The sequence below is a fragment of the Falco naumanni genome, chromosome 2 (genome assembly GCF_017639655.2).
Source record: "Falco naumanni isolate bFalNau1 chromosome 2, bFalNau1.pat, whole genome shotgun sequence".
Taxonomy (NCBI): domain Eukaryota; kingdom Metazoa; phylum Chordata; class Aves; order Falconiformes; family Falconidae; genus Falco; species Falco naumanni.
In genome coordinates, this window is record NC_054055.1 from 94,091,549 (window position 1) to 94,117,277 (window position 25,729).

Below are 25,729 nucleotides of genomic sequence, written 5' to 3' on the forward strand. Positions count from 1 at the left end.
CATGAGATTCTGCATGGCTATGACCTGTAGCTCAACAGCAGTTAGGAAAAACAAAGTTACTATAAAAAAGGAACTATTTAGAAATTTAATACCTCACAAAGTCCTGAATTTAAAACATAATTAGCATATGTGCATGTAGATTGTAATTTGTTCAAGCAAACTGGTGCCTGAATGATCAATCAGTGGCAAACAAATGCATACATGCTTAAACAGTGCTATGTATCTGGCCAAAATGGGAGAAAAGAGGCTGGACAGAGAGTTATCCAGGCATGTAGATTTATTACAGAGATAAAAAGTAGCAGAATCTCTATCTTTATAGATTATGCTGTTAATACTCCATTTGTAACCTGAAAAGTTACAGTGCCTTTTAAGAGAGCATTTTAAAATGTCATTAATTTGAAGAAAAGTTAGCTTTCTACTAACAACTGGTCTAGGGTTGCTTGTCCACCTGGCTTGTTTAAAAAACATGCTGGTTTTGGAAAAAGATTTATAGATGTGCAACAATCAGTTGCTTTTGTGCGGTACTCTGTGCATATACAGCCAGATAAGCACATGGGCTGTCAGCTGGATGCACTTGGCACGCATCCAAGTTGCTGTGTACGTATATATCAACTGCATGATGCTCTCTCCCTGTGAGCTCTGAGCTGGGGCGTTTATCATTTGTCTCCTGGCCGCCTCCCCTCTTCACTGGAAAAAAATAATTTGTCGTGCTGATTGCCAGCAAGACAAATTGGGGAAAACCAGCCATCCTGGCTGGAAGTCAGCAGCCCTGATCAGGGAATCCAGTCATGTCCTCTGAGGTTGTTCCTGCTGAGCGTCGTGTGCCTTCAATGTACTTTGACACCGGCTCCATGTGATTCCAGGGGGAAGAACTGATTTACAGTCGTTTACAGCAGGGAGAAGTGGTGATGCCATGTATTGACGCTCAGTTCCATTTGCCTTCTGGCAGCAGGGAAACAACACTCGGCTTTTCTGCTCTCTTCCTAAGTTCTCCAGTATTTTCCTCAAAGGTACAAAAATGTTCAAATGCTCGTTATTAAAGCAATGCACATGAATTTAGCATGAAACTTATATTTAATGTTCCTTGAAGATTTTTTTTTTAATTACAAATGTTACAGAAAACGGTCAGTCTTTCATACATCTGTGCATTTTTTAGTGCTCTCCTTTTGATGTAGGTACATACAGCATGTTAATTTAAGCTGTCATTAGAAATGAATGCATCACTTTTTTGTTTTCATAGGCATAGATTGAATGTCTAAGCAGATAATGTATCCAAGAGTTTTGTACTCAGAGCTGGTTGCCTAGTGAGAGTAACCAAGTGCCCAGGAATCAGCTTGACTTAATGACTTTTAAAGGTGGGATATCAAGTCCTTTAACAGTGGCTTTTAAAATTAAGATTTAGTGAAGCAGTAAGTTCTCCATTACCTGAAAATTCAAGTATTCTTATGTAGTAAATGCTGGTTATTGTTTGCCATAAATTCAGTTCCAAAGTTAAGTAAAATGTTCTTACTGGTACTCATTCTTGTGAAGGTCTTTGGGTTTGCAGCCTCAAGACACCCTTCTCAGTGCTGAAGAACCAACTGAAAGTCATTTTGAAGTGATCTTCAGTTTGGAAACTAACCATTCAAGAGGCTACAGGGGGAGTACAGCTGCCGAGTGGAGTCAAATAATCCTGTCTTGTTCAGATCGCAAAGACTGTTCAAGTACTTGAGAAACATTTCAGTTTCTGAATTCTTTCTCCTCTGCATTTGTCTTGATAAACATTTGACTAATAGAGTGCATCATTAAAATGTTTCCACGCGTGTTTGCATACAGTGTACACAGCATGTCATGTCTATAAAACAAGAATATGTCCTTATTCAACATGCCTCCTATGAAGTCCTTTTATTGCACCTCTTCTTATCCCAGTTGCTACCATAACAATCCTCGGACAGCAAGAAAGTATTTCTCCACAGTGGAACGAGGCATTTTCTCTGCCAGGCTCAGACAAGCTCTTGAGCCAGGACACAGGAGTGGGACTGGGATGGAGGACAGAGGGACATGGTACTGGGACCACCAGACAGGCCCTTCAGAAGTGCTATGAGTTCAAAAGCAAATGAGGGGCGAATCCGGAGCCCTGTTTTTTGGGTCTGGGGCTTCTGTGTTCATCACACATTTCTTTTTAGGGATGGAAAGGGTGCCCATTCTTCCTTCATCCTTAGGGGCCCTCTATGGGACCAGCCAGTTTCCCAGGTGGCAGCTTCCTTTGGGGACTGGTGGCAGCTGAGCTTCAAGTTCACCTGCTCTGGGTAACAGCATAGTGTCCCACCAGCTGCTCTGGTGTGACATCCCTCAGACATCTTGTGTGCCTCTCTGACATCACAGCTTGGGGGGAAAAAGGTTGGCTTGGGGCACTGTGTGGAGTTTTGTATTACTCTAAAAAGGAAGAAGGAAAATTAAAAACTCATTTGGCTTTTTTTTTTTTTGCTACAGAGAAAGGTAGTCAATAACTAGCAGAAGACAGTTGTTTTTGGTGCCTGTTTTAGCTAAAATAATGGGGGTTAATTATTAAACCTTTTACTTGGTTGCTGCTGATGCTTTAATCCTGGGTCACAGAAAGTTTAAGAGTGCTTTACAGGGGAGACTCACTTCTTTTTGCCTCAACCTTTCCACGCTGACGGGATGTTACGGGTTTCACTGCTTACTCTCTCTGTAGTTGCCATTGCTCATGCTGAGCTCTGCAAGCCAGGTAAGTTTTGGAGCCGATTCCCATCCTTCCCCAGGTAAATGTAGCTATGAGTTTATGCCTACAAAGCTGCCAGCTTCTCAGATTTTAATTTTAACTGGTTGTCTCCAGTTTGGAGATTGAATTACTGAGCATTTGCTTCTTTTATGATTTTGCAAATTCAGTATTGAAGTTGATCTCACTTAAAGAGGTCACGGTGAACCTCACTGAGACTATAGGGCTGCAGCTTTTTTCATGCTAGTAACGTCTGTTCTAAGTGGGTGATCTGTTAAGACACATTTAGAAGCTGCTGTTTGTGAAATAATTAGAGCAGTAAATGATTTAAAATCCTATTTTGCCTGACTTTCATATATGTTTGCTTTTTTCTCTTTGTGTCAGATGCACAGAATGCTTTCAAAGTACGGCTCAGTATCAAAACAGCTTTGGGAGAGAATGCAGTAAGTAAAGTATCTTTACATATTCTTCCTAACTGAATATCTGCCAAAATAGAAGTAATATGTACTGTAAAATTTCTGAAGGCAGCACAAGCAATTTGTTCTGAAGTGTTAATTGTAACAGCTTGTGCAAGTCATGGTCCAGGCATCCATTTCTTGACATTTGAGTAACCCGCTCCTCAAAATGGCATCCTGTAAGAGAATTATAAAGCTTGCCTTTTCATAAAGATAGTTTTCTGTCAAAGACTTTTCTTTTTTCCTGGAACAGTAGAGACTTTAAGCGTGAGAGGTGCTGCATAAATCTAAGTCTGTATTTTGGGAAAAGCACTTCTGCTTAAGAGCGCTAATTGTAAAGTCCAGCATGTCTGGGATGGGAAGCAGGAAAAGATTGTTAGTTTTTTATGAAATGGGACTTTATGTCAGACTTTTGGACAAGCACGATCTATAGGGATCATCCAAGCATATCTTATCGATTCCCTGCTAATGTAGGGCTTAGGATAGTGGCCTTTCTTCTCTGCCTGTGGTGCACAAGCTAGTCTCATGAGGACCGAAGTGCTTTGGCTTAACTCAAGTCCTTGGGCTTGATGTAAAAATACTGGTGTGAGCAATAAGGGCCTGTGATGCATAAAAGATTGGGACATTAAATGACCGAATGGTCCTTCCTGATCTAAAGCGTTATGAAATACAGCAGAGCCCAGTACTTTGTTTACAGTTTTGAATGCTTAGAGCAAATCTGCAGCATGTTACACAGCTCATCATAAAATTAGATATAAAATGTCTTGGACAGTCATCTCCGCTGGAAATCTGGTGTCTGATTATGTTAGGAGCTCTGGGAAGCAAAAAGAGTAGGTTACATGTTATAAGAGATTGGAGCTATAAGAATCTCCCTATGACCATAGAAGCTATTCTAAAATTACCTTGAAATATCAGGTAATTTGAACTAACAGTAGTAGGGACCTAATTCCAGTGGCAGCTTCATAAACCAGACAAATTGGGAAGAAATATTCAAGATGCGTGCTAAAGTATTTGTGGAAATTCATATTGAAGTAAATTCTCTTGGGTGAGAGACTTTAATTAAACAGTAGTATGAGCCTGGTTTGTTGAAATATTTATTAAAAATAGTGTAATCCTATGGCTGAAAATATGTCAAAATAATTATTGAAGCTCCTCTCAATGATAACTGCTAATATTTTGATTTAATCTTTGTTCAAAATAGTAGCAAAGAATGAAAATTGCAGTTCCCAGTAATGTTCTTTCTTATTACTTTTTACTTATCCAACTACAGTAAAATAAGGGGGGTTTGATAATTTGTAATTTATTTTTCATCCAAAAAGGGTATAATATAAATCATTAATCTTAAAGGCACTTTATATTACGAGAAAAAAGAAATAACTGAGGAGTCTATTGTTTTTTTGTAGATGTGTAGTAGTTTATTTCATATAACAAAGTGTGTGAATGCCCTAAGAACTGGACAATCTAGAACAACATTTTAGAACAACAACATGCTGAAAGTGGTAAGATGCCATACAACATTACCCACAAATAATGAACAATTTATTAAGTGCACAGGTAGTTGTACCTTTTCATAGCTATTGCAGTCTTCTCTGTGAATGAATTGATCAAACTGAATTTGGGATGCTTTTTTATTTTATTTCTTTATTTTAGAAAAGAAAAACATAATACTGTCCTTGTATCACAGTAGGACACAACCAGCTTACAATACCTTAGTATGGTGTTCTGCTACTGTATTCTATTCCATTGATTTCCAAGTCACTTCAAACTAGATGATAACAGAAATCCCCCGTACCGTGGGCATTTTGCTGTAGGACTGGCAGGATAACTGCAATGTACGCTCAGGGGCACAGCAGAGAGGTCGGTGTAGTTTTCCACATAGCTTAGTGCATGGCATCCACTTTGTGTGAGGCTGATTAAGAGAGGATACTATTTTTTAATTTGTTCACAAGGTAGGCTGTGCTTGGAGGCAGGGAGTGCCATTTAGTGTATTTATATAGTTCTTATCAAAACGGAGCTGGAAAGAGCAGCTAAGATACAGTAAGTATTTAGCTGTTATCATTTTATTTGCAAATAATGGGTGTACTTGACAGAGACGTTGTTTGCTAACCGGTGGGAGGAAACATGGTATCTGCAAGCCTAAATGGAAGGAAGGTGATAGATGAGTTCCCCTGAGGCTGGTGTTAACTTTCTGAGTGGCTTCTGGAGTAGCTGCTAGTCACTAGTTGCTTTCTACTGGTGGAGTTAGCAGAGTGGTAGAGAGTTAATTCAAAAGGGCCAAAGGCAGCTAGGGAATGAACAAAAGTGATGCACACTGAGGAGTCTATGTAACTCTGTGTCACCGCTCAATGTAACTGTAAGAGCCGAAGAGCTGCCACCCCAGGGGCTGCAGCCAGGTGAATCAGAAGGTGCACTTCCCTTCTGACTCGGGCATTCAGGCTGTCTCCAGGGTAGAGGATGAAGGGGATGCACCTGGTGTCTTGCCATCAAACGGGGCCCGGAAGCGTGCTCCTGTGTCTGTAGCCACTCTGCAGTCTGAATGGCTATTCAGTTAAAACACAGAACCATTCAGGAGGGAAGGGACCTTGGGAGGTCCCTAGTCCCCTGCAGCTCAAAGCCAGGTCAGCTCTGAAATAGATCAGGTTGCTCAGGGCAATCTTGTAATATTATAATCTTGTTCTACTACCTTAAATTTTGTCTTCCTTGGAGCACTACTATAGCATTTCACCCCCTCAACAACCTACGCTCATCATCTTTTACCCATTATCTCATCAACCTCCTCTTTCACTAACAGGCACTTAAGACCTGGCTTTCACAGTCAGCTGTGTCTAATTCTGCTCGTCCTTAACATACAAAGGATAGAATGTGCAACTGAGTTAGGGTCTTTGTGTTTGTTCCTTTATAGAGTAAGGATGATGGTAAACATTAATAATTCTGATATCATGCAAGGTTTCATTGGTAACAGTTGTCTTATGTTTATAGGGTGTGGTTGCACATGATATTTAATACACTTCCTCTGTAGCAGCACAAGATGCGCATCAATAGCTGTACTTCATCGGGACATAAAAGAACCAAAACAACGTCCTCAGTCATCAGCTGTGGTCCAGGCCTTTTGCAGCTGGAGGATAAAGATGAAACTGATAAAGCCCCATAGCAGAACAATTCAGGTTTCTTTGTACCTGTCCCTCTGACTGGAGAAAGCTGGTGATTAGAAACTGACTACTGGCAATTTGTGCCCACTTGTCATGAGTTCATACAGTTTATTAGCCTAAAGGTAGTCTTGCCATAGCTTTCCTCCTCATTATGTTGCCTTCCCCCTGCACAGCCCTGCATACAGTCATGTACAGAGGTTCTTGTTCATATGGAGCCCTTAGTTATCTCCTGTACCTCCTGTCTGATCACTGTTTTCTTGGGGCTTCTTACCCTTCTGCCTGGAAGGTTCTCTGCAGCATCTTCTCACTCAAGAAGACCCCTGATTTCTCCTGAGCTTTCTCTGCCAGTCTCCTCCTCTGTATCTTGCAGCTTTCTGTTTGTTCTGTCTTTTTTAAAGTGCTTAATCTTTCAGCTGGGGCTGGAGTTCCTCACTACGAATTATTTTCCCTGTTTCGAGATACCCTTTTTGTTACTCTGACTTAAAGAAGCTGTAGGCTACTGCATTATTTATGAAAACTGAATACTTGATAGTCATTAATTGTACATATATACGTATACTGCACTAAACATAAACATTTCAACTACAATACTTGGTAGTGCTGCATTGCATTTGTGTCCATGTAAGTGTGAAATAGAGTGTGTTTCATCATTATCCATTTTCAAGACAACTGATTAAATCATCTCTACAGCTGGTTTAATCTACTGGATAACAATTTTTTTTTTCTCTGTCCTTTTGAACCTGTTCTGAAAGTCTGCAGATGGCACGCAGGGATTCAGTCAGTAGTGCCCCACACAGAAAAAGGAAGATCTTCCCTTTTAGTGCTGCAACTTGTGCTCTCTGTGGTTTAAGCACAGATATCTTTAAAATTACAATAGTTTTATGGCTCTCATCTACATTAATTTCTCTACTACATTATCTCTTTTTCTTTTAGTACTATTTGCTGTCGTTGCTCTCATGTTTTCATCAGTGCAGTGGGATCAAAATACAGGGGTTTATAATTTCTTTTCAAGGTCTCCCCCCTACCCCCCCAGTTTAAATCTCTAGGCTGGCATTATCACAGTATGCTTACACCTCCCTTCATTCACAAGGCAAGAGTGGTGAGTCAGAACCCAGATTTTCAGCACTGCAGCTGGATTTGAATGTTACTCAAGATGTTGCTCAGCTTTGTTGTTTGTCCTGTCCTACTGCATCTCAGAGAGCCCATTTCACCACTTTTCATTTTCTAGGGATGATAAATATGATCAGTATGACTTTCTGCTCTTTAAATGACTGCCTTCTTGCCTGCTTAGGTTCCCAGTCTACAGGATGTCAGAGCGAAATGAGGGCTGATGCCTGGAAGTTGGATTCCTCCTTTCTGCACAGAGGTTGCAGCCCCATGCATTCAAAATTAGTATTTAAAAACCAGAATTGAGATTTGGCATTTTCAATGCTGTTTACTGCTTATTGACATATATTGCTGTTTTTTGAATGTGTTACAAAGGCCTATGAAAAAGTAGGTCCCAATTGTCAACAGGGTTAAGTATCCACACCATTGGATTTCTGGTTTGGATGATTACAGTACAGATTTTTTTAATACTGAAAGTTGAAGATTAGATTTGTACTCTGATTGACTGAAGAAAGTTGCCTCTAACCTCCATTAATATAATTCCAAGAAACTATTAATCTTTGTAATCTGCTGAAAGGGAAAATTCAATCAGTATGCCTCAGCCATGGCTCTGTTATGAAAATGTAATAGGTGCAGTTCTTACAGGTGATTAGAATTGCATATGTGGATGAAAGCCCAGAGGAACCTAGTGAAGCTATCTCAGAAAACTGAAATTGTGGAAGCATGATTTTTCATCAAGACAATGGAGAACAGTTTTTGGAGCCTGTATTTTACTTCTTATTAAAGTAGTAAGGATGCTATTTTCTTTCATCTCATCTGTGATGTAGTAATTTGTGCTATTGTTGAGTCTGTCTTCTTGTTCCAAGGATGGTGTGCAGCAATAAGGCCATAATCTCAATTTATTTCCTGGTGTCCTGACATCCAACTCCCAGAGACTACCTTGAACATTTGCTTTTTTTTTTATTTTTGGGCAGAGCCAAATGGTCTTTGAGAGTGGATTTAAACCTTCTACTTTATCCAGCAAAAGAGGCAAGGCCATGGGTGCAGCTGTGGGAGGAGAATTCTAGTTGTATGCCTAGTCTTTGGTACAAGAAACTTTACAACTCCAGTTTGGACAGCTTTCAGAAGCGTTCAATTCATTCAGTTTTTGGAAACATTCTTTGCACTTTATGCTGCGTTTTATAACAGCTGTTAGAAAAAGTCTTTCATGCACACCGAATAATGGGCAGGAATTTATTTTTGTAGCACAACCAGAGAATTTATTCATTTCCTTGATCAATGTAGCATTTCAAGTTCAGTGACTCCTTTCCCTCTCTGTACTGCCAGCACTGGTGCTGGAACTGATTATTTTCCATCTTCTTTTACAGTATGCCTGGGACGCTAATGAAGAGTACCTCTTCAAAGCAATGGTGGCTTTTGCAATGAGAAGATATTCCAGCAAGAGCACAACTCAGTGAGCATCTACTCTGATTTGCCTTATACATATTAACAATGCTGTATGTTGTAGCCCATTCTCTGCTGTACTGAACTGTAGAGATCATTACATACAGCTTCTCAGAACACCCTGTTCCAGTATATTTCTTTGACACCCAGATATATGTTAAACATCACAGTTTCTCTGTTTTAAGCAATGATCAATCTTTGGACGAGTATCGGTGTTGATGTGAAATGACACAGCTGTGGATCTCAGTGGGATTGTGCCAATTCACTCCAGCAGAATCTGGCAGTAAGACATAATACCTTCTGGAGACCACAGTGGGAGGAGGCAAAGGGACACATTGGCAAGGGCAAGAGAAGCAGTACAGATCCTTGAATAAGCAGCTTTGGTGCACATTTTCTTAGAGCACAGCTTCCTCAGTATGTTGGAAATCAGCTAACTCATTGAACCGGAGGGTGGATAGCTACACTAGCGCTGTGTTCTGCTGGGGGTATCTGTCCCTAATATTGCAGCGGTTGAGTTACCTAGCATCAAGAAGTTTCAGATGTTGCAGTTTAGACATAATTCAGCTTTTAATTGGTTTTGGGATAAATCTACCCTGAGGTATTGAATATTCTTCTCAGGCTTCCGATCCTTGATACTTACGAAGTTAGATAGCAGATTAGACAGACCATTTAGCAACCTCTATTTTCAGAATGCTCTTATCTTTCTTAAATGAGAAACTTTGTTAGTGTATTTCTATAGGCCTATTATTTTTCATTGGGAAGACTTGTGGTTCTGGTAGGCTAATGAGGATAAATTTCTCAGTTTACTTTAAAAAATACTTCAGACTGTCATTGCATCAGATGCAGCATATTCCACATTTACAAAAATATTAGTTAAATTTAATCACATTATGATTATTGTGGCTGCCACACTTTCTCTTAAATAGAAGGTGGTTTCCCCCTCCATGGAACAGGAGTGTTTGGTTCCCTGCTGTTTCATTTTTATTCCTCAGAAGCTGGCGTCTTTGAGCAAAAGAGGCATCACACCAAGCTTAACAAAACCAGCCAAGTATGCTACTGCACCCAATGAAAATGACACCTAAAAAAATGAGTTCAAGGTACAAGCTAATTAAAGGTGATTTTGCAGGCTTTTTCTCAGGTTTTCAAAGTAGCAGAGTTTTCATCAAGTATGTGATCCATACAGATTCACTTTTGTATACTTATTTTAGTCCCAGGTCCTTTTTTAAAATTATTTTCTTCCTTCAAAGTTGTGGTGCTTTCACACACACACGCAAAAAAACTCTGTCAGAAGCCAGTGATCTTTTTCCTCTTCAAGCACCATGGGTCTCTGCAGACTCAACTAATATTAGAAAGCTTGGTGCAGGGATGGGGAAAAATCAAGCCAGTATGAAAGGAGTTAAAGTTTTAATGGATGTTATCTCTATCCACTGCAGGAAATCACAGCATTTATGTTCACTTAATTCAGTTTCCTACCAAGACAATTTTTCCTATGGACAATTATGATTATGACAGTGTTACCCCAGTTTGGAGGTGAGGTTGCACACATCAGTAATTTCCTGCTACTATGCTTGTCAGAGAAGTCAGTATAATATCTGAAAACAGCTAGGTGAGGGCAACTTTACCTCTTTTTAAGGTGGTGTAGGACTTCCTCATGGGGTATCACTTGGGGTGCACTTTGGAGGTATAACTGATACCTCTTCTAGGACTTCTAGATACCTTTGGGGTCATGTGTAGGCAGCATGCCAGCTGAAGGAGCAGCTCTGAGATCTAGTATAACTTACTAGGCAACAGGATGAGGTGTTTCCTATCCGTAGATCTCTCCCAAATCCCAAGGGAACTCAGGGTCACTATTCAATGATGGAGAGCTAGATGAACCTCCCAATACACCTCAAATAACCTGCTTGTTACATGGAAGCAGGAAAGCTTTGAACGTCTCCATCCTATTAAAAGTCCTGCAACTAATGCACTCCTTTCCCCATCCTTGTGGCTGGCAGATGGAAGGAACTGAGTGTAGAGAAAGGAAAGCAATCTGTCTCTATCCCCTCTGCAGTGGGTATGGAGGTGTGGGAGCACTGAGGGTACAGCAGCATGCCATGCACAAGGAACGGTACTCTTGGATAGCTGGGCAGGATTGCGGCAGGGGCTTGCAGTGGAGAGGGAGGCAGAAGCAGGAATTTGTGGCAAATAAGTTACATTACACTACAGAAGCTTTTACAGATAAACACCAACAGATTTTCTTTGGGAGCTGTAAAAGAGCAATGATCAATTATTCTGTTATAAAAGAATAAACAAGGCGCTTGTGACTGCATTCTGCTAGCATCTAAAATGAACCACATTTTGCATCTAGTGAGTTGAAGATTTTTGTCAAAATAAAGACTTACAAAAAATTCACCAGTATTTTACATAATCAAATACTGGTTCTGTTAGGGTATAAATTCTGCACAGGGCCATAACCAGAATGTGACAAACCTCCCCTTTAACATCCCATTAATTTCTAATACACCCACAGCCCTGCAGTAACTCACAGCCACAACCAACTCCCACATGAGACCAAATGCCATTAACTTCAGCAAGCTGGATCAGGCCCCAAAAATAATTTATCTGGTGGATCAGCATAACTATTGTTGCAGTCTGTCCCATCACTTCTGAAATTCAAAGTCACCTTTTGTTAGGCTTCTGAAGCTGGATAAAAGCCAGCCCATAATGACAAGCATTTGAATGTGCTGCTGGAAACAGCAGTTGATGCTGCTGTTGCCCTTATGTAACCACTGAGTGACCCAGTGCAGAATGGACAGGCTTGCACATTACATCTTGAGTTCTCTAAGGTTAATTTCTAAACTAAAATTTAATAAATCATGGAGCTGTGTTTAATGTTTGAAAGGCTTGTCAAATTTTCAAGTCTGTGTGAAACAGAAGACAAAATCCATAAAATTATTCAATTATTATTAATACAGATAAAATAAATACTTCTTTTTCAGTGGAGAATTAAACCCCCTTTATTTCCTGCTCTATGTATGGCCTTTCAATTAATTCTCAATACATGCATTCATGAACTACATAAGCCAACCTTTGATCTCTCAGCGTTAAAAAATTATTGTCTGTATCTGTGTTAGTAACTCTGTTTTCTCTAATCTGTGACTCATTTGAAATAATATGCATCTTTTTTGAGGCTGAGACTGGTTAATCTTTAGAGCAGAAAGAATGTTATCGTATTTACTTTTATTCAAGTAAGAAAATCTACCTTTGGTACATCTTCTTCCCCATTTGTAGATTAAAAAAGCTGCAATTTTCCTCATGAAATGAACAGAAAAAAAATTTCACCAACATTATCCATATTCCTAAGACAAGCTATTTTGATGGTAAAAATATTGTGAGCATTTAGAACAACAAAAGAAAGCCTCTAGAGTTAAAGCTGTTACATCAAGGTGATCCCACGGCTGTTGTTCACAAAAAGGAAGGAAATAACAATCTTTTGCAGGAGCAGCTGCACAGCAATGGGTTGGAAGAGGCCTGGTGCTTTCGGGAGAGCTGGAGATAGTGCTTGGGACTTGGGGACTATGGTTCTCCCATGAGCTAACAACTGCAGACACGCAGCTCCCTCAGAGTCTCTGGCAGCTCTTTCTTACCCCTAAAAAATCCTTTAAACCTCCATAAAGAACAACGATGGCATTTCAGGCCGAGGAACCTGCACTCTACTCATTGTTGTTCACTTGTGTATATTAAAGAAAATGAAGTTTTGTACTTTTCCATGGTGCCACAAGGGAGAAACATGATGTTTTTTATTTTGATGATAACAGTCTCCTATAATCACCATGACAAAAGTCTATCTGTTGCCTGCTAAGGAAATAAAAAAAATGTCCACATATGTTTACAAATACACTTAATTAGCATAATGCTTGGAGAAGTCAGGTTTCTCCAATCTAAACAATGTAAAGAGATAGTTTTGTAATGTTTCTGCATGCTGTGGATCAAACCTGCATGCAAATAGCACAGGGGGAGGAAAAAAGACATACCTGCTGCAAAGAAACTGCCACATTAGTGCTTGTTGAACCAGTCTGTTTTGGTGTTTACTGAATCCTCTTTGAACTTCTTGTGAGCAGTATTATTCTCTTTTGAGCCTGAAAGGATTTACAGCATTCAGATTCCACTCATGAAAAAGTCGCAGCAGTGAAACCAGCTGCTACGGTTTCCTGTTTTTTATTGGATGCCTATAATCAAGCAAGGATTTTAGACGTAACAGGGAGCAGAAAGGAGGCAATATGTATGTATCCTAGTGTAAGCCTTGCTGCCCAATTGATTCAGTGTACTGTATTTTCTAAAGAGAGAGATGCTGCACCTAATGATGACCAACTGCCCTATCTCATGCTGAAAACCTTGGCACTGTAGGGACAACCCCCGGCTGAAGAGTCTCTGAGTCTCTGAATGAGAATAAGATCGGAATGTTCTGCCAGTCTTTATCTACCAAATTTACCTTTCTCTTTGGGGATCAAACTTTCCTCACTCACCCCATTTCAAGAACATCTGTAAGACAACACAAACACAGATTTTCTACCTGGACCAGGTTTTGATTGCACCACAAAAAATCCAGCATTAAGAACTGCAGTACATGAAGCTTTAGGTCCTACTGTTATAAATTCTCATGATGGAAAACTTCCTCTGCAGATACAATTTTAGATACTCTTTGAAATCAGCAAGAGTTTGTCAGCCACCAGCCAGAAGTAGACTCTTTTTTTCCCCTGTCCTGTAAATTTTGTGCTTTGCTTTTGTTTTGGGAGGAATAAATCTGCTTCCACCTTCTGACTGTTGTCAGAAAACTGATGTGAATAGCTTTTCAAATTCCAGAGGATAACTTTCCTCTTTTAGCCATAAAAATTCTCTGTATTTGCAAAACTGACATTGTTCTAGAGAGGCAGAAGTGGGTATTTCAGCTCTGCAAAATCATTGCTTTCTGTTTTATTGTATATCTCAATGGAATATGTACCTTCTCTGTAAAACAAAAGGATGCACTACGTAAGGCACCCATACCACCCAAAAAAACCCTTTCAGTAGTAAGTAGAAAAAATATCCATAATGAACTACTGTGATCAAGCCAATGCCTGTCCTGCCTTAAAAGCAAACTCATTCTTTTCTGGATGGAGGCATTCATTGGCAATTTTGGCTCCCTTCTATTCCTTCCTACCTCATGCTTCCTGCTCCTCAGGCCACTGCAGAGGTTATTTAATTGTATTTGTAATTAGCCAGCAGATGGCACTGCCAAATACTGCTCTGTGACAGGGGGGTTGCTTGCACCCTGATAAAGAGGACAGGCTAGAAAGGAAATGTTACATCTTAGATTTTGGTGATGGACAGGCCAAATCTTAAAACCAATTATAATAGCTAGTAATGGGCATTAAAAACATCACTGCAGTTAATTAAAAGAGGGGCTACATTCTTCTCCACTTGCTTACTGCAGGGTTTTCTTCTCCAGAACAGCAGGCAGTATCTGAAGACCCTTCATCCCAAGTGGAGTCTGTCAAGACAGGGTGGCTGTGTTGTGCTTGTGGCCAGGTAGACCTTATGGAAAGGTGAACCAAGTCCAGGCTGCTCTCTAGAAGTAAAAATAATCCTAATTCTTGGTCCTGGACTTTCAGAATATCTGCTTACTGCTTGGACATGGCCAGTAAATCTAAATCCTGAGCCACATTCTTTGGGCTCTTTATTAATGATATAGAACTAATTTTTTTTTTTTCATTTTTCTCTCTCTAGCTATTTGTCATTGAATTCATAAAAGCTTTGGCTGTCCTTTAATGATAGATACTATGTTCCTTGCCGTGCTGTAATAAATGCCATCTTATATAATTCCTATATATTACACCAGTTTGGCTGGTTTGTTTCTTAGGTTTGTGAATAAACTAGGAACAGAGAGAAGAACGTAGGAACACCGTCTATCCTCAGTCACTATTAATCATAATAATTGTGAGTGAGGATAGGTGTATTAGCTAATGTATTAGCCTTCACTTCTTCAGTTTAAATACTCATGATGGTGTCATTCCACGAGGTTTTTCTAACAATAGTTCCACCATTTGCTAGTATTAGTGGTAGAAACAAATTTTTTAAGAATCTGTAAAAAGGCATTTAAAAGACATTTTGCACACTTTTTACACAGTATGCCATGAGAAGCTGCGTGTCTCTGCCCTTCCACTACTGACTTCACATAAATCTGAGCAATCTTCTCTTAAAACAGATGAGATAAATATCTGTCATAGCATAAGCTGAAGGGCATAGGCCAGTGCCAGTAGAAAGTCTAGATTTAGCCTGTTGCCTCCACTCTGTGCCTGACTCTGTGAACAAAGATGCCAAAAGGAGTAACATCAATTTCATTGCTCTTCCCTCCAACAAATGTATCCTGTAGGACTACACTCACTTGAAAATCATGTGGGGGATCCCTCATGACTGGTTCCTGTGGTACTATCTGTCAAAACCAAACCTCTTAGTTCACCAATGCATTTGCCCCATTACGTGGCCTATGTCACAGCCCTGATGATTAAGATGTAAATATGTATTTTTTCATTTGATTACATTAAATGTATGTCCATGCAAGTTTGTAATAGATTCAGAAATTCATTTGAAGACTCAAGTTTGGTCTCAATAAGCAGAATTTCATAATGGGAAATAGGAAATGCTGTGAGTGATATTTCTTCCTTGAGCATTAACTGTTAACATTTTTAAAAGCAGGAATTTTTCCCCCTTTAGATGAAAGCAATATTTTAAGAAAATCTGAAATATTTCAATGATTCCATCCATGCTTCTTTAATGATGATTTTTGTTTTAACTGTCTGCAGAATTTCCAATGTGCTGCTCTGTAATGTGACGGATCGGGTGTCATTTTGGTTTGTGGTCACAGATTCTTCCAAAAATGTGACAACTGTTCCTGGAAGTGAGGTAGAGGCAGCCATCAGGTACAGCCGCGGCTTCGGCAACACTTTCTTCCTTGCTGACTGAGGATACTTTATCTCTCTGGGCCTTGTATGAATGGGCACTCTGCCCCTTTAAAGATGAGCTAATCCAAGTAGTTAAAACACTAAGGGGTCAGGATTCTTGCACGCATGAGAGATTAGAGGATTTTGCAGGGTCCCACAGAATGCAAAGCATGTGAGCTTTGGGATTATAACTTTGAAAGGGGTCTTTCTTAATGCTGGAGCCTCAGAAGAAATCTAGCCCGTTTCCAGAGCCCTACCTGTAATTTACTGTCCAGTGTGTGGCACATACACTACTCTCATCCAGCTTCTACATTTCCCAGCAAGAGAGCCTTCTCCTTCAGATGAAAGAATTGCACACTTTCTGGGTGGGATTTGTATAATTTAACTTCCTTTGCATGCCACATGCCCACCTGCCCACTAATGACCAGGACAAGTGACCAGCTTCCTTTCAGTGCTTCTCAAGTACAGTTCGTCTGTACTTAATTTAGAAGCTTTCACATGAAAAGAGGTCGTGTGAACTCTTCATGAACAGAGCTGGCTGTGGCCCAGTTTGGCTTAAACAATCTTATTCTCACGTTCTTTTCATACCAGCTCTTTCTAGAATGCCAGTCGATATCATAGCTGAGCATTGCTTGTACAAAGTACCAGGTGGTACAAATCGGTTTGCTTTCTACTAAATATCCCATTCCAATATCCCAGCAAGAGTATAGAGCTGAAGAGGGGAAAAGAAAAAATGGGTAATCTGACTTCAATCATCCACCAAACCTGTGTAAGGGGTTTATAGGGATGACTCCCACAAGCAGCATAACTCACATACATTTCTCAGGCTTGGAATGGAAAACAGACCTCTTTGTTTTTAGGCATTCTGTACTCTGCCTTGAAAATTCATCTTATCTCTATGGAGGTGTAATGCCTAATTCCTGATGAATGAGTATGCGTTCTTTTGGAAAGATTAACTTAAGCTTATGAGCAGATTAAACTATTTCCAACAGAGACACCAAACAATAGTTTCATAGCATTAGTGGAGGAAGCAGATTATTTATTCACTGAAGTTCTCGGTAAGAGTGCTGGAATGCAGGGGTTTTGCATTTCTGTTATTCTTTGATACGTTCAGTAGCATAAGCTGATTTATTTAAGGCTTTTATGTGCCCTGTTTGCCACAGAAATTGGATGCTATTATATTATGTTTGGTTTTTAACTGTTGTCTGTCACCTGATAAAGAATATGCTATTTATGAAAAGTTTTAATTCCTACCTAACTTAGAAACAAGAAATAAAGCAGTCTATAAAACTACAATACTTTTTATTCAATTGCTTCTGATTGCAGGCTTCCATACTAAACCAATATGCTAATTCTTCATACTACAGTAGCACATAAGAGCACTACCTATGGACCAGAATTTTATTGTATGAGATCCTCTACAAAGTAAGAACAAAGAGGAAGGTAAACCTTCTCAGAGCTCTGTATGAGACCCAAGGTCTTGCATAAAGACACACGGGATATATTTATGCATATACAAACACAAAATGCAATTGTAGTTGCCTGCATGTGTTTCAGCACATAATTCTCTAACTCCAGCCATTAGATAAGGGTGAACAATGCTTATTTCAGCTGTTCACAATGATCCTTTCATATCAATAAGGATGAAAATCTTTTCTAAATCAAAGACAGCTTACCGTATAATGAGTCTTATAATTTGCCAAGGATTTCAGTCCTCCCAGGAATGCTAGCTCTCCATTAAGGCTAAGAACTTACTGTCTAAGGGACAGTCAGACTTTATGATTTCCGAGAAAAGAAATGTTCAAAAATTAACCTGTATTTCCCATATATCTGTTCTTAGGAAATGGTTGCTTTATGGTAAATAGGTTGTACTGTATATAAGAAAGAATTGCTGTGAATCATACAACTGCAATCAAAAAGAATCTCTCAAGACCAATATATGTAATACATTTTCTAAAAAAAACTTAACATTTTGAAAAAGCTAATGAAAGGTACTGCTAAAGCCTCTTAAGGCTGCTTAGATTCAGATCCAGAAATACCTGCAAATGCTTAGAAGTAGTAAATGTGGGTGAAGATATCCATTAGAAAGGGTAGCAGTTGTACAACTCATATGAAAAAGCATGTTTCTCAGACTTACATTTCTCATAATGGAAAAAGTATGCAAAATAGAAGTCCCTGTAGCTGCACCTGCAGGGAAGGAAGGGTGTGTTGGCAATAAGGATGGATTCTTATGGACCAAATTGTATCCTGTCTTTGAGGACCTAAGAAAATCTGCAGCAGCAAGAGCAGATGTACTGGCCCATAACATGCAGAATGGGTCATTTTGAGGAACCAAGGGGCACTGATAAGTAACTCCTCCGAGCATTGCAGGGTAGATTTGCCACTCTCATGCTAACCTTGAATGCTGCACGAGCAAGACAGCAAAGCCACCCTTACAGATTACAGTCTGATATGCCTTCAGCACGTGGTCCAAAACAGAAATAAATAATAATACTGTACTTCAGGTCTTATCTGTATTTCCCAATTTTTCAGATAAATACATATGGAAGTCTGGTGTTCAAAACCTTCTGAGTGTGTGGATGTCTATGGATTACTAGCAAGGTGTATGTTAAAGTGAAGGTCTGTGTAATCCTGCCAGTGTTATGCTGAATCAAATTCAGCCCTGCCAGATTTGCAGCACATACATGAAAATTCCCTTCCCCCTCCCCCCTCTTCTTTTTAACTTGTAAAATACCTTTATAAAGAGTTGTAATGTTCTTTGTGTTTTTATGAAGGATGAATCGGAACAGAATCAACAGTGCCTTCCTACTGAGTGACAAAACACTGCAGTTCCTGAAGATAACCTCAACCTTATCACCTCCTGTTGAACCCGCGACGCCTGTCTGGCTTATTGTATTTGGTGTTGTTCTTTGTCTCATTGTGGCAGGAATTGTTTTCCTCGTTGTTTCAGGGATTCAGAAACACAAGAAGTAAGCAGCTTAGATTGTCTTCTTTTTTAACTGAATACCGGCAAGTTAAGCTGGGCTGGTTTTGCTTTTCAAATCAGCCTCAGAGAAATGATAGCTGTGCCCCCACATCCTATGTAGGTAAAGATAATCTATACGTCCTTTTCTGAGGAAAGGGGTTAAAATTTTTAACTGTGAAGTATAGATGGCTTAGTAATGCTGGGGCATAATGAGGAAATAGGGAGTATGAGAATACGATCCTGGAGGCCACCTAACTAGATATGATAGCTTTACAAAGACGTTGGCTGTCATTCTTCTCAAGGTTTAGTGTGCCACAGGTGAGCCTTCTCTCACAGACTACCCAAATAGCTACCAAGAGGGAGAAGGCTGGCAGTGACTGTGCCCCTTCCAGGGCAGTAGTGTCAAAAGCTGGCAGGGCTAAAAGAAATTTGCTGCTGCAGTTTGAGAAACCTCAGTAGACAACATAATAATGATTAATATATGGCTGAAGAGGCCCTGCTCAATGGAATGATGCATGGTCTCGCCTACCATTCATCACCTGGTGAGTCCAAAGTACCCAGCCCTTCACAGGTTCATCACCAGATTTCCCCATAAGCCTAGGTATCTGCTGTTTGACAATAGGGTAGGAGAGAGATACTCTTTTCCTCTCAGTTTCTGCCCTGTGGAGGTACTGGTGAAAAAGAGAAAGCTATGCATGCTTCCCTAGTGTAAGTGTGTTGGAGGAAGACAAAAAGTTAGTAGAGTGTTGGTCCAGCCATCTCTGTTGGCTCAGAGCTGGGCATGAGGAATAGAAATATCTCAGCTGAGCTCAGATTCTGCCACAGAAGTTCAGCTTTTGCCATGGTTTAGGCTGCCACAGAGGCAGAGGTTAGGTTAATACAGTATTATGACTTCAGCAACACAGTCATATAAGAACAGCAGAAGAACTGAAAAAGGGTAAATTTCTGCTGACAACAAGGTGACAAAATTATTGACTGTATGGTAGACTGCATCCCCAAATATATCAGAACAAAGGATTCATATATGAAAAGTGGTGTGTTGCAGAGACTTTTCCTTTCTGCGTCCTTATCACCTTGAAGAACAACATTAAAGGACCTCAGAAAAACACTTACTGCAAAGGATAAGTGTTTCTCATAGAGAACCCTTAGCATTGTAGTCAGACTCCCTTCAGTTATGTTTTGCATTCAGAAGAGTTGCATGAATTTGCAAAACCCTTTTCCATTTTCAAAAAAACCCTGAACAAACAATAGATGAGGGATGCTGTTGGGGAAAGAGTCTGGGCAGGTACTTGGGATCGGTGGATAGTTTAAGCCCTGTCACAACCTTCCGTGTGGTATGGGCTGAGTTATTTCATCCCCTGAACCTAGGTGACCTCTTCTGTAAAACTGGAGAGTAATGTTGCTACCTGAAGCCCATATCTACCCGCTGCGTAGTATTGTGGCTCCGTGTGTCTATATAGTGCCTAACTTAAAGGGGGTCTTTGAACATATCAAGTAAGTGTAATATAAATAAATTATGCTAAATAGCTATGATTTTTTTCTAGCTACAATAATCATTTGTGCTTCCTATCATGCTGAAAGACACCATTCCGACCCCCCTATTTTCAAAATAACTCAGCTGATCTTGAGCAGTTCCCCTCAATATTGTGTAGACTACATGCCCTTATTGTCATACTACCAGTAATATGGTTTGTTGCTGCCTGCCTATGGTTATTTGGTATCCTCTCTGTCTCATGCTCTTTCCCTTTTAGTTGTTATTCTCCTTTTTATTTCTCCCTCTGTTTCCCTAGTCTGCCTTTGCGTATAACCTTTCCTCTGAGCAGATCCATCCATGATTGAACTCTAACCTTCCTTGCATGTCAATGGCGTTTCCAGGCAGGGGTGGGGAAGTGAGAGGGAGGGTAAACCAAGCATATATTTCTTCCATCTACTGTTGCAAAGACTGGAGGGGTAAAAGGGATGATCTGGGCTATTTAGCTTTTTTGAAAAAGAAGAGCCAGGCATCAGAGAAGAAAATTTCAGAAGTGCTCATCTCTTTTTCAGGCACTGAAGTATGTGACCAGGTTGTCAAAGACTTCTGCGTGTCCAGTAATGAGTTTTCTTGGAAACCTGTCCAGAGCTGACATAATGGCAGCTCTGTTGCCTAGTAAGCTGTGTTGGAAATCTGGCCCCAAGGATGGTGTTGACTTCTCATAAATCTGGCATTTTGTCTTTATAGGCCTTTAAAGTACCACTTAAATGCCTTAGTTCAGATAAGCCCCAAAACACGTGCTTCAGGCTGTTTGTATTCCGGGTGACAGGGAAGCACAGGCCTATAATGGAGTTTCAGAAATGAGTTAGACTCATGCATCATTTCTTGAATTGAAAGATTTTCTTACTTAGGTCTTCCCTGTGCGTCACTGGCCAACATGTAAAACTCAAAGCCACAGCTGCCTGCAGCTGGAAGAGCTCCATGTGACTGTAGCCCTTGACTCTACAGTGAGCTGGATCAGACACAGTGTCTCCCAGCCTTATGTTTGTTCTCCTGTCATTGCAGCAACAGGACACCTCCCTCTCTGGTAATAGATTTGGTGTATACCCAGGGCAGGACCAGCCTCTGCTGGCTGTGCTGAACTAGGCTGAACTCTACCCCAAGCCCCCAAAATCCCATCTGCAGCAGAGGCCATAGGCATTTGCCTCGGGGAGAGTGAAAACAGAGTAAGCACACACAGTGATTCCCTCTGTTATTCTCCCAGCATCTAATTTGCAGCTGAGAGTCTTCCGGAGCTGGATTTGGTCTGTGTGTATTGGTTAACCCACAATGTTTTCTCTTTCTTTAACTTGTTGAGTGTCCCCTTAGACTAGAAATTTCTAGCTTCTCTGAATTCCTATGGCAACAAGTTCCACACATCTAGTTCCACACACCTCCTACTCCTCTAATTTCTTCTAAACCTGTTTCTTAGTATCTTTTATGTTCTTCTCCCACAGGTTTTGTATTAAAGAACCCTCCTTTTATCACTGTAAGAGCAGATAAAATCAGCCAGAGGTCAGAGGTTTCAACTACTATTCCCCACTTTTTTTTTAGTCTCTAATGCCAAGAATCTCCTAAAGGCCAATAAAATGTTATTATTGTGAAAATCGCCGTTATTAGCAGTTACACTGAGTCAGGTTGTTATGATAGTCCTGAGTCAGATTGTTATAGTACATGTTATGGGATAGGACGCAGTGGAGCTGACCTTTGAGTTTCTTATCCTCTGAAACCGCTGATGCTGCAGGCTGTAAAGTACAGCAGGTTTTTCAACTATGAACTAGTAGATCTCAAGGTCAGAATAAATCTGGAATTAAAGGAATGTCATGACACATTGACTGGTATTTCTGTATTACATCTTCTCATGGTTGTATTTTTAGATAACTTTATTCAGCAACTGTTTTAATATGCTTTTAGTGAGAACTGGAGCCTGGAAAAGTGAAAGCTGTGCAATTGTTTGATCTAGAAAACAGAAGTATAAAATACTGGGTAGGAAGGTGGCTGTTAATGAAGTTTGAACTAGAACTGCAGATTTGCAGCATTAAGAGTACCTGACTTCTAGAGAAGATCATCAAGGAGTATGAGGGCATTTAAGTCTCCACTTTTGGAGGCTATAGTCTAAAACTGGTCTGCTTCTAAAAAGTATGTTTTAATTTGTCCACATCGTGGGGTGAAATCTATGATACACATAACAGTGTCAGACTAGACGTTTAGTGCAGTCCTTCCTGATGTAAAGCAAGAACAGATTTAGAGATGTTTTCCATTTTTGTTTTGCGCTACCTTTTCCTTCTGCACCTTCCAGTCATTTTACAGAATAAGGAAGTGAAGTAATATTTATAACATATTTACAACGTGTTTACTCTAGGTTTTCTGATTCCTGATCCTGTCCTTAAACCACTAAACCAGGGATTCCAATCTGTAGGCCTCTCACCTTCGATGGTATATTTACAACAGCAAAGAGGTGCACCAGATTATGTCTTTCAGAATATAACCTATGATAAACTTCTGACTAAATGTGCAGGTTTTATGTCTGTGGAATCATGGCGAAGTGCTGCAGGTCAACAGAATAAGTTAATTTTCTCTTTCTTGTTTTTAGAAAGACTAAAGAGTCAACAGAGAGAGAAAATTTAGAAGAGAAAGGCGAAGTGACAGTAACAGTAGAAAATGGGATTCCTTGCGAAGTGCTGGATTTAAAAGCAGGCCATGTTAATGGAGTTTTTGCAGCAGATGATGAACGATTCACACCCTTATGAAATGCTGCCATTGCTATCTGGCAGTTTTTTGAAAGACTCCTGTGCCTACCTTATCTCGCCACTACTCCTGAATGTCAAACATGAAGACAAGAAAAATGTCCTTTCACTTAATTTCCCTCGAGAGAACCTTTTGCTGATAACACATACACTCAAACTTCCATTACGAAGCTTTTGTGCATGAGCAAAGCAAATGAGACAACCTCAAATGATATCCATTAAAGATTTCCAGAAGATGTGTGGCAGAACAGGGTTGAATCCTGCCTTGTGTCAGGGATTTAATTTTTAATGATTTTTTAAATATGTCCATTGCTTGTTTTTCCCTGAGATAAATGTGAAACTGTATTATTCCTGAATATCACTGGGGAGATCATCTATCTTTGTCAGTTCTTGCTGGGCTTTCTTTCAAGCCATATGCAAAAGTTTCTCTGTAAAATGACTTCTGTTTGCTGATATGCAGTATGCCTTTGGATGGAATAGTAATTGGTGCATCAAAGTATTCATTTCTAGAGAAAAAAAAAAGCAAGCTTTCACAGCCTCTGTAAGAGCAAGTTAAAATGTGGCTGGGTCATCTACAGCTTTAGAGCTAGGAAAGATCTAGTACTGAAAGTGTTTTTCACTTAACGGATCCAAGTCATGGATTACATGACCTGGGAATTAAAAGTTGCAAAAGTTCGATATTTGTTGAAATTAAAAGTTGCAACAAAGGGCAGATTTTCCCAAGGTGCAGTCTGTGGTTAGTGGCCCAGCTCTCATTAAATCTATGAGGGCATTTCACAGCTCTTTGGAAAACTCTTCTTTACATTTTTTGCGAATAGAACTAGAGTAGATTATCCAGACATAGCCAACCCAGCGTCAGATGAACCTTCAGGATATCACCAGGTATCATACAGCTGGATATCTTGTGAACAGATTCAGTGCTTGGATCACCAGCTGCTGGGCTTGGTGCACCTGACCGGGGTGAGAACGTGTAGGTGCTGGTAAGTCAGTGAGACCATTCAAACCTGTGTTTCCTATTTGTGTGACTGGAAGTTGAGGGCACCATCAAATGGTGCCAGACCCTAAACTGCATTGTTGGATTACTTTGGAGTCAGCCATACACACAGACTGTGCTATCTGTGCCCTAATCCGATTCCTATTTAAATCAGTGATAAAATTCTGACTAATTTCAGAAAAACAGGGGCCCAGTAAAGTGGAGTGGTATATGTGGGTAACTGTACACAGAGAACAGAAGTGTGTTGAAGCAAAATATGATATCTGCAGTCACCAAACAGCTGCCCATATCACTGAGGGCAAGATTTGACCATTAGCCACCCTGTTTCCAGTGTCACGTTTGGAGGAGGCAATATTAGAAAATCCATTTACTTATTAGGGTTATTCCTTCATACTTCTCACCAACAGGAAAAGGGTAAAACGGTAAAAGCTGCTTGTAAAGGACTATCCAGTGTCCTAAAGGGTACAAAGTTTTCTGGTCTCCCAGGGTACAAATTTTGGCTGTATTGAGAACTTTTGACTATCCATTTGACTCAGTACTGGCTCTTGGGAGCAGGGTGAGCAGAACGGGAGGAATGGGGAGGAAGAGGGGAAGCAGTGGGGCAAAGGGAGGCAGCTGAACAGGGGAAGCCGGTAAGCTGGAGGCTAAGGGAGGCAGGGCAGAGAAGGGCTAAATACAAAATAAAACTATGGAACCCACTGATCATTTGCCTCATATGGTCTTGTCTGTCATGGTTGTCTTTGATGTCCTTCTGGTGGGTCCCTCTGAACAAGGACTGCATCTTCTCTGTGTGCCAGAGGGTGTGCTGCTTTGTTCTGGGAAAGGATTAATAAAGGCAGTTATTAATAGTACTATCTCAGTGCTTCAAAATTACCATCCACAACATGGAGATGTATTTCTCACAGGAATGTCAAAGATTAAGCTTACCAGTATTTAAGATCATTTGGAGGGAAGATAGAGAGTGCAGTGTTATTATTGCTTCCTCAGTCATTGCTGCAAGGTCTTTCAGTCAGGCAGAGTTTTATTGAGGTAATTCACATCCCATCATTTCTAAACCTTCACACTTTTCACATTCTTCGTATGACAGATAGCTACATCGCAGTGTGACCACAATGGATTGCTGTAACTGCAGCACCCTGCAAGAACCCGTGAAAGATTTCAGTGAGAATAGCTTGGCAGTGCAAGAGCAACCTTGAGCTACTGATTAAGAATTACTGTTATCCTGTATTGTACTATATGATACTGAAATAAAATTCACTTGGTATGAAAAAGGGCCAAGCATATCTGGACATACTTCTCAAGGCCTGAGTGAAGGTTCAATTCAGCCCATGGCACTGGACAGCGATTTGAAAACAGATTGAAAGCTTCTGAACAAAACATCAGGGGATGTGGGCTGACTCTGGTGGTAAGTATTTAATCACTGACTTCCTCCCAGCTCACCTTTTAGCCACTTAATTGCTTTACAGCAGTTTGGTGTAGTTTTCTGCTAATGATGATAGGGGATTCACCCAGAGCATACATCTTGCTTGCCTCTGCTGAACAGGCAGGTACCACACTTAGCAATGCTTTGAAGTCAGTGTTGATACTAGCTCTTTCACTGCAATAGGTACCACTAACTAGGTTAATCAAGGGCACAGTGCTACAGAAGAAATAAATCTCGTTTCTAGTCTCTGTGCAGCAG

At 40.2% G+C, this 25,729-nt stretch overlaps 1 protein-coding gene across 2 annotated transcripts; it reads left to right on the top strand.

Annotated features, from left to right (window-relative positions):
• The first annotated feature begins 2,288 nt into the window (after nucleotides 1-2,288).
• CLTRN (collectrin, amino acid transport regulator) lies at nucleotides 2,289-24,896 on the top strand. Of its 2 annotated transcripts, XM_040582678.1 has the most exons (6): nucleotides 2,469-2,728; nucleotides 3,104-3,162; nucleotides 8,798-8,883; nucleotides 15,695-15,811; nucleotides 18,607-18,801; nucleotides 22,901-24,896. In XM_040582678.1, exons 1-6 carry the CDS (start codon nucleotides 2,662-2,664, stop codon nucleotides 23,055-23,057), a joined length of 681 nt encoding a protein of 226 aa, XP_040438612.1. In that variant the 5' UTR covers nucleotides 2,469-2,661; the 3' UTR covers nucleotides 23,058-24,896. The 2 variants fall into 2 exon arrangements, with proteins under 2 accessions (XP_040438613.1, XP_040438612.1); XM_040582679.1 differs by lacking the exon at nucleotides 15,695-15,811 and having other exon boundaries at nucleotides 2,289-2,728.
• The last annotated feature ends 833 nt before the right edge of the window (nucleotides 24,897-25,729 follow it).